The sequence below is a fragment of the Poecilia reticulata genome, chromosome 2 (assembly GCF_904066995.2).
Source record: "Poecilia reticulata chromosome 2, P_reticulata-male-v2, whole genome shotgun sequence".
Classification (NCBI taxonomy): Eukaryota; Metazoa; Chordata; class Actinopteri; order Cyprinodontiformes; family Poeciliidae; genus Poecilia; species Poecilia reticulata.
The window spans coordinates 38570284-38584192 of NC_088831.1; the positions used below are offsets into that span (position 1 = coordinate 38570284).

The 13909-nt window shown below is 37.2% G+C and overlaps 1 protein-coding gene across 2 annotated transcripts in view; it reads left to right on the plus strand.

The window, feature by feature from the left end:
- The window catches only part of wnt10a (wingless-type MMTV integration site family, member 10a), a 33165-nt gene that overhangs the window by 3030 nt on the left and 16226 nt on the right, over positions 1–13909 (plus strand). For both annotated transcript variants that reach the window (XM_008402736.3, XM_081604559.1), the window contains exon 3: positions 9142–9518. In XM_008402736.3, the coding sequence (XP_008400958.1) occupies positions 9142–9518 (377 nt within the window). The remainder of the gene's footprint in view (positions 1–9141; positions 9519–13909) is intronic.

Genomic DNA, 13909 nt, shown 5'->3' on the forward strand with positions numbered 1-13909 from the left:
TTTTCTCTCATGTGGCTGTTTGCATCCCAATTAAAAAAAACTCTTAGAATTATGAAAGGCAAAATTTAGAAGTTTTCTAACGGAAGTAATGTTCAAATTCATAAAAGATGAAGTTTAGCAGTCAACACAGAGTACCAAAAAATTTAGATTTCAAGTGGCTTGTGGTTTTCTCCTCAAACACACTTCAATGAAGTCCCTTTAAAGCACAGGCTTACAGAGAGATTAGCCAGTACAGCAATACAAAAGATCCCAAACAACGGTTAATATAATATTGTTCTTCAAAGCTTCAAAAAAAAAAAAGAAAAAACTGCACAAAGAGATCATTTTGCATTTTCATCAATGCTGCCTTGCAAGATGCCGTCCAGTGGTCGGGTTATCTCCAGTCACCAGCAGACCTTCCCAACCACATTACTGTTGCTCCTCAAAAACCGACACAAAGGAGCAGATAACTTCAAAAGAAACTAGTCAACTTCTGATTACCAAACCTGCTGCAGATCGGTTTTCTCCGATGCTTTGTTGTGCTCGGAGCTTTGCGAGTTAGCCACAAAGGATGAAAGGGGATATTTTGAGCGGAGAAGCCTTCAGATGGTCTCATCCCAGGTCATTGACTGGAAAAGGCATCAATTTCTTAGTAGCCGGAGCACCTGGACAGTTGGAACATGTGGCTGATAGTTTCAGTTTTGGGTTAGGTTGGCTTTCAGGTAATTTATCCCTAAAAATATTCTTTTCAGCATATAAAAAGTGCAAAACAAAATGAAAAAGAAAATATACTTGACAGTTATATATTTGGAGAAGTGTTTATATTATTATTTATCCAGAAGGTCCCTATTACTAAACAGCACTGAGTTTTGGAAGAAAACTTAAAGAAAAGTAAGATTCCTTTTAGTTTAGTGAAAGGAGCATTTTCTGTTAATTTATTTTGTATGCCAGGTCATTTTGCCTTATTTTCCACAAATATTGATACAACATTAGTGGATAATGTATTTTGAAAACTACACTTCAATGCATTTCATTTAGATTTGAATTTGTTGCCTTAACACTAACATGAACAATTTTTTTAAGTGGCATCAAAAACAAAAAAAATCTCATTTAAGGTTTGTGACTGTAAATCTCTGGTAAAATGAGATCAAACTTTAACATTGTGACCCATATGCAAAAATTGTCTGTGTGAAGGAAAACTTAAACTGCTTTTTACCGTAACACACCCTTTCCCACAACGGAACATGGTAGTGGCAGCATTACGCTGCCACTACCATGTTCCCCTCATGTTTTTCCTAAGTGTGCACAGGAAAGCTGGTCATGGTTGACTGGATTATGAATGACGCTAAATACAAGTCAGTCATGGAAGAAAAAGCCATTAAAGTTTGAAGCAGACTAGCAATTGGGGCAAAGGATTCCCTTCCAGCAATTCAATCACTTTAAATAGACAGTCAGGGCTACAATGGAATGACTTTTAAAATGACCCAGTTAAAGTCTTGTCTGAAGTACAGGTGAGATTCTGTAGCGACTCTTGAATGTTCCAATTTTACCTAAAATGTGCTACTGTGCAAAAATGAAAGAAGGTGAACATTTTTTTTTCTAAATGCAAAAAAACAACAACAAAAAAAAACAGTTGTACCCTGCAGCGAAATGCAGCGAAATGAAACCAAATTAATGTCACACTTCTGAGATTCTTATTTTAAAGCCATAAATCACTTTCCTTTCATTTCTTAATTGTATGCGCTGTGTTGAAGTATTACGTAAGAAGTTAATGAAAAGCACTGAAGTTTCAGTCTTTAAACTGAAAAAAAATGCAAGAAAGTCCAAGAGCTATGAATACTTTAGCAAGACACTGTGCGCATTTCATCTCTAACATTCATGCAGATCTTTAGAGTTTCAGGCTTAAGTAAGTTTGTGCTGTTACTGAAAAGAAACTTTTTTTCATTGCACTGTACGCTTGCGCACCGCTGGCCTTACTTTCCCTCATAACTGCCTCATTCAAAGGCTGTTTGTCATTATTAGTGCAGGCAGTTGCTACAGTAGTTGTCTGGCATCCCTGGTTCGCCTCGGGTGCAGAAACTCCAAACCACTGACATAAACAACCTCTTTAAATCAGATGATTCATCTGTTGCATGTTGATACGATCCCCTCCACAGAAGCTGAAAAATGGATACAAGTTAACATGTTGCAGCCATTATTGCGTGCAGCTACTGCAGAGCGGCGGTGCTTTCAGTGAGACATGTTTACAGACCCGAATTAAATGAAATCTGGCATGCTTTTCAGCAAAATTGCCTGTAGAACTAGACATGACTGACTTACATGCACGGAGTAGGCCAAACCAGAATTGTTTAACTAACTTTATTAATAGTTTTAAAAAGCAAGACATGTCATTGGATAGTACAATATAAACAATTTAGAAGTCTAATTTTGCTGCATCAGAAGCTGTTGGATCCTCAGGCTGCGCCACAGATCTCTGCTGATGGTCTCCTGTGAATTTTCTGGGCTCGTGTTCATTCTTACTCAGCTTGCATTAAAAACTAGGCTAAGGAGGAAACCAAGCAAGACGTGGATCAACAGAAGTAGGAGAATCGGACAGTCTCACTCTGTCATTCTTTCGTTTTGCCTCTCCTTATCTGTCACTGTGCCTGCTCCTAATGCTTTTACTTCCCTTGCCAGAGCGAGTACTTGTGAATTTGCTCTCAGCACTTTCCCAACTCTCGAAGGCAAAAGCATAAACCTGTTTAGTCGGTTTCTGTAACACAAAGTGACAGTTTCCTTTGAAACTTTAATTCATTTTGCCACTTCCTCTGCCATCAGTTCAGCCGGGCGTGCCGCAGCCGGTGAATTATTTGTTAGATTGATTTGTTCCCAAGTCTTCCGGGGACCCGCGTGGAGGAGCCCAGAGCAGAGCCGGACAGGAGCTAAAACAGGCTTTCGATGTATGGGGGTGTGCCTAAGTGCCATCTCTCCTCTCCCACCCTATGCAGGTCAAATTGTTAGGGTAGAGGTGGCAGATGGGGAATTCCTTCGAGTTATGTACATGAGAGTTTAAGTTAGAGTATTATTTCTCATAATAAAAAAAATAAAACAATAACCAAAGATGGCTTTTGAATTATTATAATTCACCTGCAACTTTCAGAAAAAAAGATGGCAGTTTATAATTTATAAGCTATAGAACTCATTTTAGATTTTGGTTATAGAAAATCACACTTTTATTTTGCCTCCAACATGACAAAATGCAATTTTTGATACAATAATTAAATTATGATTTATGCCATGCTTTACACTGTCTTTAGTGACAGTGACTACGAACTTTCTTGGCCTCCATTAACATAAAACTGCCTAATGCAGAAATACTTTAAGTATTCATTTAGTTCATAATATATAAATGTAACACTAAAATGTTCAGTTATTGACTTTTTATGAAAGGTCTGACCTTGGACAAAGCTTGCTTACCTCCATGAAGCAGACATGTGAAAGCAGGATTTGCCAGCATATTCATTGGTTAGACTGGGGTACTACTCTTACCACTCTCAGTTTCACACCTACCCACCAGCTTGTCTTTGTAAGTGCCTCTCTTGGCAATTCAGAGGCTTAAAAGCAGCAGGTTGACTTCAAGCCCTCATGCCACCTTGCTCCTTACCTAATTCACACCAAGACAGCAAAAGGTTGTCTCAGGCCTGGCTTGCAAGTGTTTTGTGAGAGGTACTTAAGGTTCTGGGATATGGCCCCCGTTTAAACCACCTTTGATCCATCCCACATAAACTAATTAAACGGGCGATGCCTCGACACGATGTGCTTGTACCTTCATAAAATTGGCAGTGGAGTTATAGCAGTGCTATTGATTTGATTGAAGGAATGCGGTCGCCGCCTCTGACTTCATACCTACTCGTCAACTTGGCTCTTTTGCTTCATAACTTCCTGGCTCCGAGCCATTAAAGAAGGCCATTTTAAAAAGACTGCTTTCAAGCCAGCCCTAAAAAAACCTTTTTCCTTTCTCTCTGTTTTATGTAACAACCAGTGTGGTAGGGGGGTTAAGGTAAACCCATCGCCCTGAGCTGCCAATTAAGCAAGTTGCAGAGCACAGAGAGTAGCTGATGAGATGTTAAGAGTGGGTGAGCCGCACAGCACTACAATACAACCAACCACATTTCTTCCCAAGGTGTTATGAAACTATATGTGTTGTCCTTGACAAAAGTATTCATACCCCTCAAACTTTTTCAAATTTTGTCACGTTGAAACCACAAACCTCTGCGAATGTTATTATTTTTTTATAAGCCAAAAGAAAGTAATGCACAATGAAACAATTTAAAATGTAATAAACCTGTTTAGTCAGTTTCTGTAGAATAAAAAAGTCTACATTGACATTTTAAATCTAGAAAGTGAGACATACATATGTATTTATTTATTTAGACCTTTGCTCAAAATTTGAGAAATAATTACAGTCTTCAGAAGGCATTCAGTTTGTAAATTAAATCCACCTGTGTGTCATTAATTTCCCATTTTCAGTTCTGTAAAAAAGGATTTTAAGAAAATTCATTACTTTTATCTTTTATTTTTGGGATTTTTAGTCACTCTTTTTTTTCAAAATCTCTTTCTCTTTCTTACTGTTTATTCAATGTCACATGCTGTTTTTATTTTTTTATTTAATTAAGTAAAGCACCTTGAAATGCCTTGCTGCTTAAATGTGCTATACAAATAAAATTTGATTGATTGATTGACTCAAATGTTTCACTGCAGAAATCAATCTGCAATTCATCAAACATCTTTTAATCTAGTTTCTGGAACCATCTTAATACACTTGAAATAAGACAAAACTAACTTAAAAGTAACCTTTCAGAAACTATAAAGTCTATCTATAGGAGCTTGTTTTAAGTCAATAATTTCTTAATATTGTCAAATGACTAGTTCCACTAGCATATTATTTCACTTATAACAAGACATTTTTCCTGTTATAAGTGACATAAAACCTGCTCTTGTATGTTTTATGTTTGGAAAGTTACTTTTAAGTTAGTTTTTGTCTTATTTCAAGTGTACTAAGATATTTGCACTAGAAACTAAATCTAAAGTGCTTGATAAGATTTGGCATTTTTGCAATGTTCAAAGGGTTTCTTATCAACAAATAGAAACCCTGGATAAATACAAGAAGTTATTTTCAAATAATGATGTCATTTAAACATACCCGTCACTTTGAAAAAGCAAGTGTGTACAATAAAAGACTTCACAGTTAAAGTTATGCAACAAAATCTGAATTTGATCAAAGACCAGACTTTCACTAGGCCATTTCAAAACTTTTGTTTTGCTTATGTGGTCTGAGCCATCCAGAGGTCAATTTGCTGGTGTACTTTGAATTACTGTACTCCGATTCAATTTGACAGCAAAACTTACAGTTCCAACAACTTACAAAATTTATGCAAGTGCTAAAGCATCACACACTACACACACTCTATACATAATTTGTATGAAGTCCTGAGAGTTTTGGTATCTACGTGAGACAGCTCAGAGGCTTAAAGAAGGGTTCTTCTTTGCAGCCAAAATTGTTGAATTGTTTTCATAAAAAGTCTTTGAGGTGGATCCGCAGTGAATCATCACAACCCAGCTTGAAGGTGTTTGCATGAAATTAACAAATAAGTTTGATCTTCCAAGTAATAAATCAACACATGCTAATAACGACATTTTGGTGATGACAATTTTTTTTAAACACATAAAGCTCTTTGGGTGAAAGTTTTATGTAAAATCCAGAAAGATATTTCTGGCTTCTGATTTTATTACATTCTTAATTGAAATTCAAATGTTAAAAGGTAGAGAGTTATGTTCAGAAAAACCTCACAGACTGTTTTTTTCTTAAATATTTTTTTTCCTGATTCAGCCTTTTGCATATTGCATTTGTAATTGCTGACATAAAGGGTGTCCCTAAAACATGTGCAATTTGTTTCCAATCCATCTGCATGAGTAAAATGCTTTAGATTTGGTTTAGATACTCTGAGAACACAAAGTTTTAAACCTTTTTGTTATTGTGCCATTGCAAATGACTGTTCTTATTTTGCACAAGACTCTCTTGTTTAGTCCTTATACGACTGCCTTTGACATTTTATGTGTTCATCATTAGGCTATATATGCTGAGCAAAGAATTTCAGTACGGCAGCAACTGCGTCAAACGTTACACCATATTATTGCAAAAACAAAGCAGTTTTACGTTTTCTGACATGTGTAGAAAGAAGGAAGTAACCTCAAACTGCACTAAAAAGGGAAGTTAATAGTTTTATATGACTCCAACAAGCAGCTTGGATCATTTCCCCCTTTCAAACTGTTGCACTGTAAACCCCTGAGTGGTTTCTTTTCATGTTTGCTTTACAAGTTTCCATTCTAATCCTGACTGTTTTCTAAACCAGTAAGTGAATCCCAGTGGGGCTGCTTTTAAAGAAACTGATGGCACCTTCATAGACAGAAAGCTCAGATCTAACAGCAGAAACCCCAGATGGGATGGGTTAATATGTCTCCCTTCAACACGTATTATTGAAGAGTTCCATACATAAATATAGATTTTTTTCTCACAGTGCAAATGCATGCACACATCTGTTTGTGCAAAGTAAGACTGCACCTAAAAATGACACATTAATTTCCATTTGCTATCAAGGAGAAAAATGTGTGTGTAGCTGACGAGGTTACATCGGTTACACAGTCAAGACAATCCACACACAGGTATTGAATCACGTCCCGTTCTTGCAGTGATCCTCCGAGCCAATTTGGCTCAATTACAAGGCAAAAGCCGCAATATGGCACAAGCAGCTTGTCTAGAATAAACAAGTACATTTTTCATTAAGTTTTCAGTACCACATTTAAAAAGATGAAAGTCAGAGGAAGAATCAAACTAGATCATCCAGAAGCACAAGTGAGTAATCAAGCTGACTGATGATTATGATCTGTACAAGAGATCAAAATAACATAAGGAGTAGGTTAGGTCAAAGTCAGAAATATTTTTATCCCTGACTTCTTATTAGTGCTGGTTTATTTAATCTCCAAGCAGACCTTGCAAAAACATTCATAGGTCTTGATGTTTTCCACATTTTGTCATGCTACAACAACCACAAATTCAATGTAGTTTGTTTGGATCATATATGATAGACCAACACAATTATAGCACAGTTTTGAGAGCTGGAAGAAAAAATAAATAAAAGGTAAAAATTGTGTGTTGATTTGTGTGTTTTGTTTACTTGTAATTTGCCCTCTTTGTGATGATCCCCCTAATTAAAACCTATTGCAACAGTTTAACTTCAGAAGCCATCTAATTAGTGAATCAAGCCCATCTGTGTAATGTTATGTCGATATAAATGAAGCATTTTGTGACATTCGAGGATCATTAGTGAACAAAAACTGCAACATGACAACCAAGGATACACACTATCGATACTCTGAAACATGATGACAGCAGCATCATGCAGTGGCATGATTTATTTATTTTTTTTCAGTTAGGAAAATTCCATTAAATATTTAACCACAGGAACAAGTGAGTGGCTTATGTCAAAGTATTTTCATTTGTCAGAATATTCTCTCCACAGAGATGTGACTTTGTGGCACAGAAATGAACGCTGATATTGTCATGCAGAAAAGGGCAACAGTTTCAGTGGTCCGATTTCCAAACCTTATAGCTACCAACCAAAAAGTCTTTCAGCTGCAATTATTAAATAAAAATGGGCTGCAAAAGCATTGACATAAAGTTTAAAATGATTCCGCACTTTTCAGATATTTTGTCTTCAGTTAAGAATTTCTGTAAAACCAGCTAGATTTTAAATTTTTTTCGGAGTCTATCACATATGATCTCGGTGTGGTTGTAACTTGACATTGTGATAAATGTCAGTTGGTTTGACTACCTTTGTAAAGTGCTGTATATCTATAGCAGCAGGACAAACACAAAAAGACACAAGCCACATTTGTCACGGTCGGTGATTGCCTTTTGTGTTGTTGAATGGGAGTGGTAGCAGTTTGTTCATGTTCTTCTGGTCTACCAGGAGAAACTACTTAACTGATATTGTCTCTTGTATTTCCTCATGCATTATGAGTGTTTGCTTGCTTAGTGATATGATACAAGAAAACAATATCTCTCATAAGGCATGCAAAGCAGTTGAGTGGTGATTTGCGCAGTCATTGAGTGTCACGCATTCTTTCCTAAGTTTCATTTGGTGTAAAGAAAATGTTGCTTCTTTGAATATTAGAATATTACATCTTTTTGGGCTTTGTGGCTCACTGTTACTGGGCAATATGGTAAAAATGAGCCCTCAACGTTGCTAATGGTACTACTGCATGTACTGATTGTACTGAAATCATACCATTTTCTTCTCAGCGATACTGCTAGCAGAATGTTGTGAGTCAACATCCTGTCTCATTCAGCTTGCAGCTCGCATTTGGCGATGTCGTTGAGAAATTAAAACTATCCCAACCTGCGCTGTATGAATATGTCAACAACTGAAATGCAGCAAGAAGAACTTACAGAGTTGTTTTTTTCTGTGCTTTGTCCCCCGTCATTTCTGTCAAATGGGAGCAGTGATCGTCACTTTGTTTACATTGTGCTTGCAGAAAAGCACAATGTGAAAGCAAACCCCATTAAACAAACTGACAAAAAAGTCTGCCTTTAGTCCAGAAAATAAAGTGGACCAAAAGACTGTCCTGTTGTGAAAACAACCTAAAATTGCATATAAGCCTAAATACACTACACCCATAGTATAGCATAGTGGTGGTACAGTCATGAAGTGGGGTTACTTTTCTTTGAAAGGACAGGGAAGCTGGACAAGGAACAGGACAAGGAAGCTGGTTTGATTGAGATAATATGAAGTTATCTTAATACATACTTGTTTTCAGACTTTAATCTGAAGAAAAAACCAAAACAATAAAAAACGATGCATTTTTGTCTTACCCTTCACAATAATTAACTTCTTTTAGCTGGTCTGACACATGCAATCCTTATTTAAAAAGTATGTGTTTTGCTGTGTTTGTTAATTGTTCCCTATGCTTTCATTTCTGTCGTTCTGATGCTATTCTTTCCCAAGCATTAGTCATTTGCAATGAAATTATCTTTTTTCTAAACATATGCTTTTTTTTTCTTGTTAAAAGCTTATTGTGTCCTTCAGCTTGAGCCTTTTACTTATAAACTGACTGTACCCACAGGTTTTCGAGAGAGTGCCTTTGCATATGCGATTGCAGCAGCTGGGGTGGTGCACGCGGTGGCCAATGCCTGCTCCATGGGAAAACTGAAAGCATGCGGCTGCGACGAGAAGCGGCGCGGGGACGAGGAAGCATTTCGACTCAAGCTCAGCCGCTTACAGCTGGAGGCCATCCAGAGAGGGAAAGGGATGGTTCACGGTGTGATGGAGCACTACCCCGCCGAGCTCTCCGGACTGCAGCCAGACTCCTGGGAGTGGGGTGGCTGCAGCCCTGATGTGGAATTCGGGGAAAAGTTCTCAAGGGACTTCCTGGATGCCCGCGAAACCTACAGAGACATTCATGCAAGAATGAGGTTGCATAATAATAAAGTTGGGAGGCAGGTGAGTGTCTGCACAACATAATACGAAGGGCTCTTAAAACTGTTTATATAGCAATTTAAAGATTAATTACTACATAAATCACAAATAATGTCAGCCACTGGTTTATGGATTGCTGCGTTGAGGCTTGCAGTTTGCCACTTTGTTGTATCCATCTTGAGTTTTACAAGCCAAAAGAGAAACGTAAAAGAATCTCTGAGTAGGGACACAAAACGCAAGGCATGTCCAACAAAACTGTGTTGAAACGTTTAATGTGATCTACTAGCACACTGAGATTTATAACTTAATGTGTGGGGGTAAAATTGCATATAAACAAGTCTTTTAAGAAGTCTGTCAACAAATAATACAGGACCCTCCCAAAAAAATAGCATGTTTTGTTCCCTTGTTTCTAAACAGCTAAGCTTTTCTTGGCTAGTAGGTTGCTCTAACATAAAAATGTATGTTGGAGATTAGATTTGATAAAACGTGACTTTTGATATTTGCACACTAGTGTAAGGAGCTTTATTTCTTGGTCACAGCTAATCATACCCCCAATACGCCGTGCAAATACAATTGAAGCCAGGTATTTACGTACACTGAATGAAAAGACACAATTCCATTTTTCCTAACTTTTTGAAGTTGAATCCGACCAAACGTTTCTTGTTTTAGTTAGAATTGGTCAGTGTCAGGGATAGCTGTCTTTAAAACTCTATGACATGTGGTCAAACCTTTTGGGTTTTCTTTCATAAACTTACAATAGTTTGCTTGAATTCTGGCCCATTCCTCCTAACAAAACTGGTGTAACAGAATCCATTTCATAGCTCACCTCACTCACACATGCCTTTTTACATCTCCCCACATTTTCTCTCTGTAGGACTGAGAACATTGACTGTTTTGTCCTTTAGTTACTTTTAGCTTTTCCTTCCTGTCTGATGTCTTTAGAGGTCCCTTCAATGTTTCTACATAATGTTCTTTCCTCATGATGCCATCTATTTTATGAAGTGGACCAGTTCCTCCTGCAGCAAAACAGTTCCACAACATGATGCTGCCACCCACATACTTGGCAGTTAGCTGTGGCAACCATCCCTGTTTTTGCTCCAGATATAACAGTGGCAATTATGACCAAACAGTTCAACTTTATTTTTATCAGACCACAGAACATCCCTCCAAAAATTAAGATATTTGTCCCTGTGTGCATCTGCAAACTACAATCTGGATTTTCATGTTTCTTTTTAAGTAAAGGCTTTTTCCTCTCTGAGAGGCCGTTCAGCCCATGTCAGGTACAGGACAGTTTGACTGTGGATGATGACACTGACTTACCACAAGGTAGTTTTTGTTCTGGAGTATATCTGCACATTTGGGAACAAAAGACGTTAACCTCTGGGACACAGAAACCATCTTCATAAGCATTTTGATGGTTGGACATTCCGATCATGTCAATACTTGCATAAAATTGTTTGAACAGATGAACGCGGCACCTTCAAGTGCTGTTAAATTGTTTCAAACGATGAGCCAGACTTGTGCAGTTGCATAATTCTCTTCCTGATTTGTTTTGAATTTCCAATCGCGTCAAACTAGGAAGCTGTGTGTTCCAGGCGTGGCCTTAAAATATATCCACAGGTGTGACTCCAATTAAATTAATGTGTCAGTTAGCCTGTTAGAAGTTTGTGGAAGCCCGAAAGGTTTGGCACAAAGCAAAAAAATGTATAAACGACAGTTTTTTAAAATGTATCAGGTGCATACATTTGGTCCCTGATTTGGACCAAATGGATGTAAACTTTTGAAATTGATGGAAGTTCCAAAACAATGTTCTCTGTGATTTAGCAAATAGACATAATTTTGGTTAAGTCGAACTAAACTAAAACAAGAAAAGTTTGGTCTGATTTAACTTCAGACTGTGAGAAAACAATGCATTTGTCTTTGTAATCAGTTTATGTAAATATCTGGTTTCAACTGCATAATGCTAATTGCTACTATCTTCATGCAATATTTGCTGTGTTCTGTAAAAACAAAAACAACAATTTTTGGTTCAACACTGCAGTTTGTTTCTGTGCTCACCTTTAGAGTGTAGCCATTATGTGGTTTGGTTTTATAACAAAAGATGAAATGGCTCAATTGGTCAACAGTGCAGAAAAGTTTCAGTGCAAAGTTGCACACTACCTGTTGAGAATAGATTGCAAAACATAAAATCAACAATTCTTACTGCTGTCACAATAATATATTCACTATTTGGAGCTATGATGTTTACATTTACATTTCTTTATTCTTATTTGCAATTTAATACATAGACCTGGGCATTTAGTTTCAAACAATACATGCAAACATAAGAGACTGCTGATTTAATAAGTTTTCTTTTCAATCTCAAATAGTGAGATGGCCTTTTTACTTTTCATTTTCTTTATAAACGGATAGCATCATTCCTTTAAGTTTCAATGATATGATTTACTTTCTTGTAAGCAAGGGAGGTTTTCAGCAGTTCAGCACAAAAAGGTGAAGTGATGTTTTTGTTTGCTATCTTGCCTAATATTCTTCTTCCGGTTAAAAATATTCAATTAAATATACACTTTAAAACCCCACAGCCAGATGGATGCACAAACGTTTTGTCATAATTGCATCACATCATTATGCATCAAAGTACACCTACTTTTCATTTGTTCCTCTAATTGGTTCTTTTACTACATTACATTGATGCTCAATTTTGTGACTGTCCAACAAATTAAAACAAACAAAATAAAAACAATGACATCTAGAAGACAAGACATTTCAGGTCTGATGCTAAGTGTTTCCTACATGTGTCTCTTCATTTGTGTGACACTAATAATTTGGTCATAATATTTCCAGAAGGATAGAGAGAAAGTGGCAAAAATATTTATTCATGTTGCTAAATAGTTAGTATAATAGAACTAGTACTTTTCTTCATAAAACAGTAAGTCTGAATGAAAATGCAGTGAACACGGTTTCTCTGTTGAGGAAGTGGAAATTTGAGATTTAATTATTAGGAGTAATAGACAAACATTAACATCCATCCCTCAGTAATAGTTTCTGGCATCTTTAAGTTTCCCTACTTCTTCTAAACTCATAATTTCTCCGTTTTTGTCCAACGCTTAATGTGTCTTTTCTGTGTAAATTTATTGCAATTTTCAAGTTTTTTCTTTCACATGCTACCAAAAACTTTGGTATGTGTTAATGGATAAGACAATATCCATCCATCTTCTTGCACCCTTGTCCCTCAGTGGGGTCGGGAGGGTTGCTGGTGCCCATCTCCAGCTGACGTTCCGGGCGAGAGGCGGGGTCACCCTGGACAGGTCGCCAGTCTGTTGCAGGGCAACACAGAGACACACAGGACACACAACCATGCACACACACTCACACCTAGGGGCAATTTGGAGAGGCCAATTAACCTGACTGACTGTGGGAGGAAACCGGAGAACCTGTAGAAAACCACGCATGCACAGGGAGAACATGCAAACTCCATGCAGAAAGACTGGGCCCGGGAATCGAACCCAGAACCTTCTTGCTGCAAGGCAACAGCTCTACGAACTGCGCCACTGTGCAGCCCAGATAAGACAAGTCGAGTCTAAATATAAAGTGCATTTTTTAAAGAATATATTGAGATACATTACATTTGCTGTTTCTTCTAAGACTTCTAAGACTGGATCCGCTGATCTTGTTTACACAGAAGCTCAAAATTCAATGTTTTTTTTTTTTTCTAACAGAAATGATAATGATATAAGATTGTCACACTGGCTGTCTTTTGTCAACACATTTTTTACTCTTGATTAATGTCTTTTATGACAAGATTAATGGAGGTGCAAGAGGTTGTAATTAGTTGAGAATTTTGCCAGTTTAATTTTTTTTTTTTTTTCAAAGGCAACCATTACAACCGCCACCGTTTGAAAAGACATTCAAGCATTGTTTTGATGACTACTTCTAAAGGATTTGCCCTTGGGGAAACGCAAGAAAAAAATGTAAATGACATTGATAAGCTGGGTAGCGACCAGCTCTGTTGTGGCAGAGAGTCAAGTAGCAACCGTAAATTGCTCATTGTTCCCCCGTTTCCTCCAGAGTAATTTGGGATCGTATCTTTTCATCAGTTTACTTCTGGTTCCCTTGATTTTGCAGACAAAACACAAATGCGATCGTCAGCTGAATGCAACAACAGCTGGCCTCTCTGCTGTAGGTGGACATTAGAGTTAGTCATATTCACATGTATTTGATGTTATTTTTGTATTTAGCCTTTATTTCACCAAGAAAATCCCATCGAGATTAAAAATGTCTTATGAAAGACAATCCTGGCCAAGACTGGCAGCTTGTCAGATTGATGACAAAAGGTTTCTATTAGTGAGGGGGAGTTGATATAACATGAGTAATAATGAATTGCTAAGCTAAACAAAGCCTATATTTTACTCTGTGAG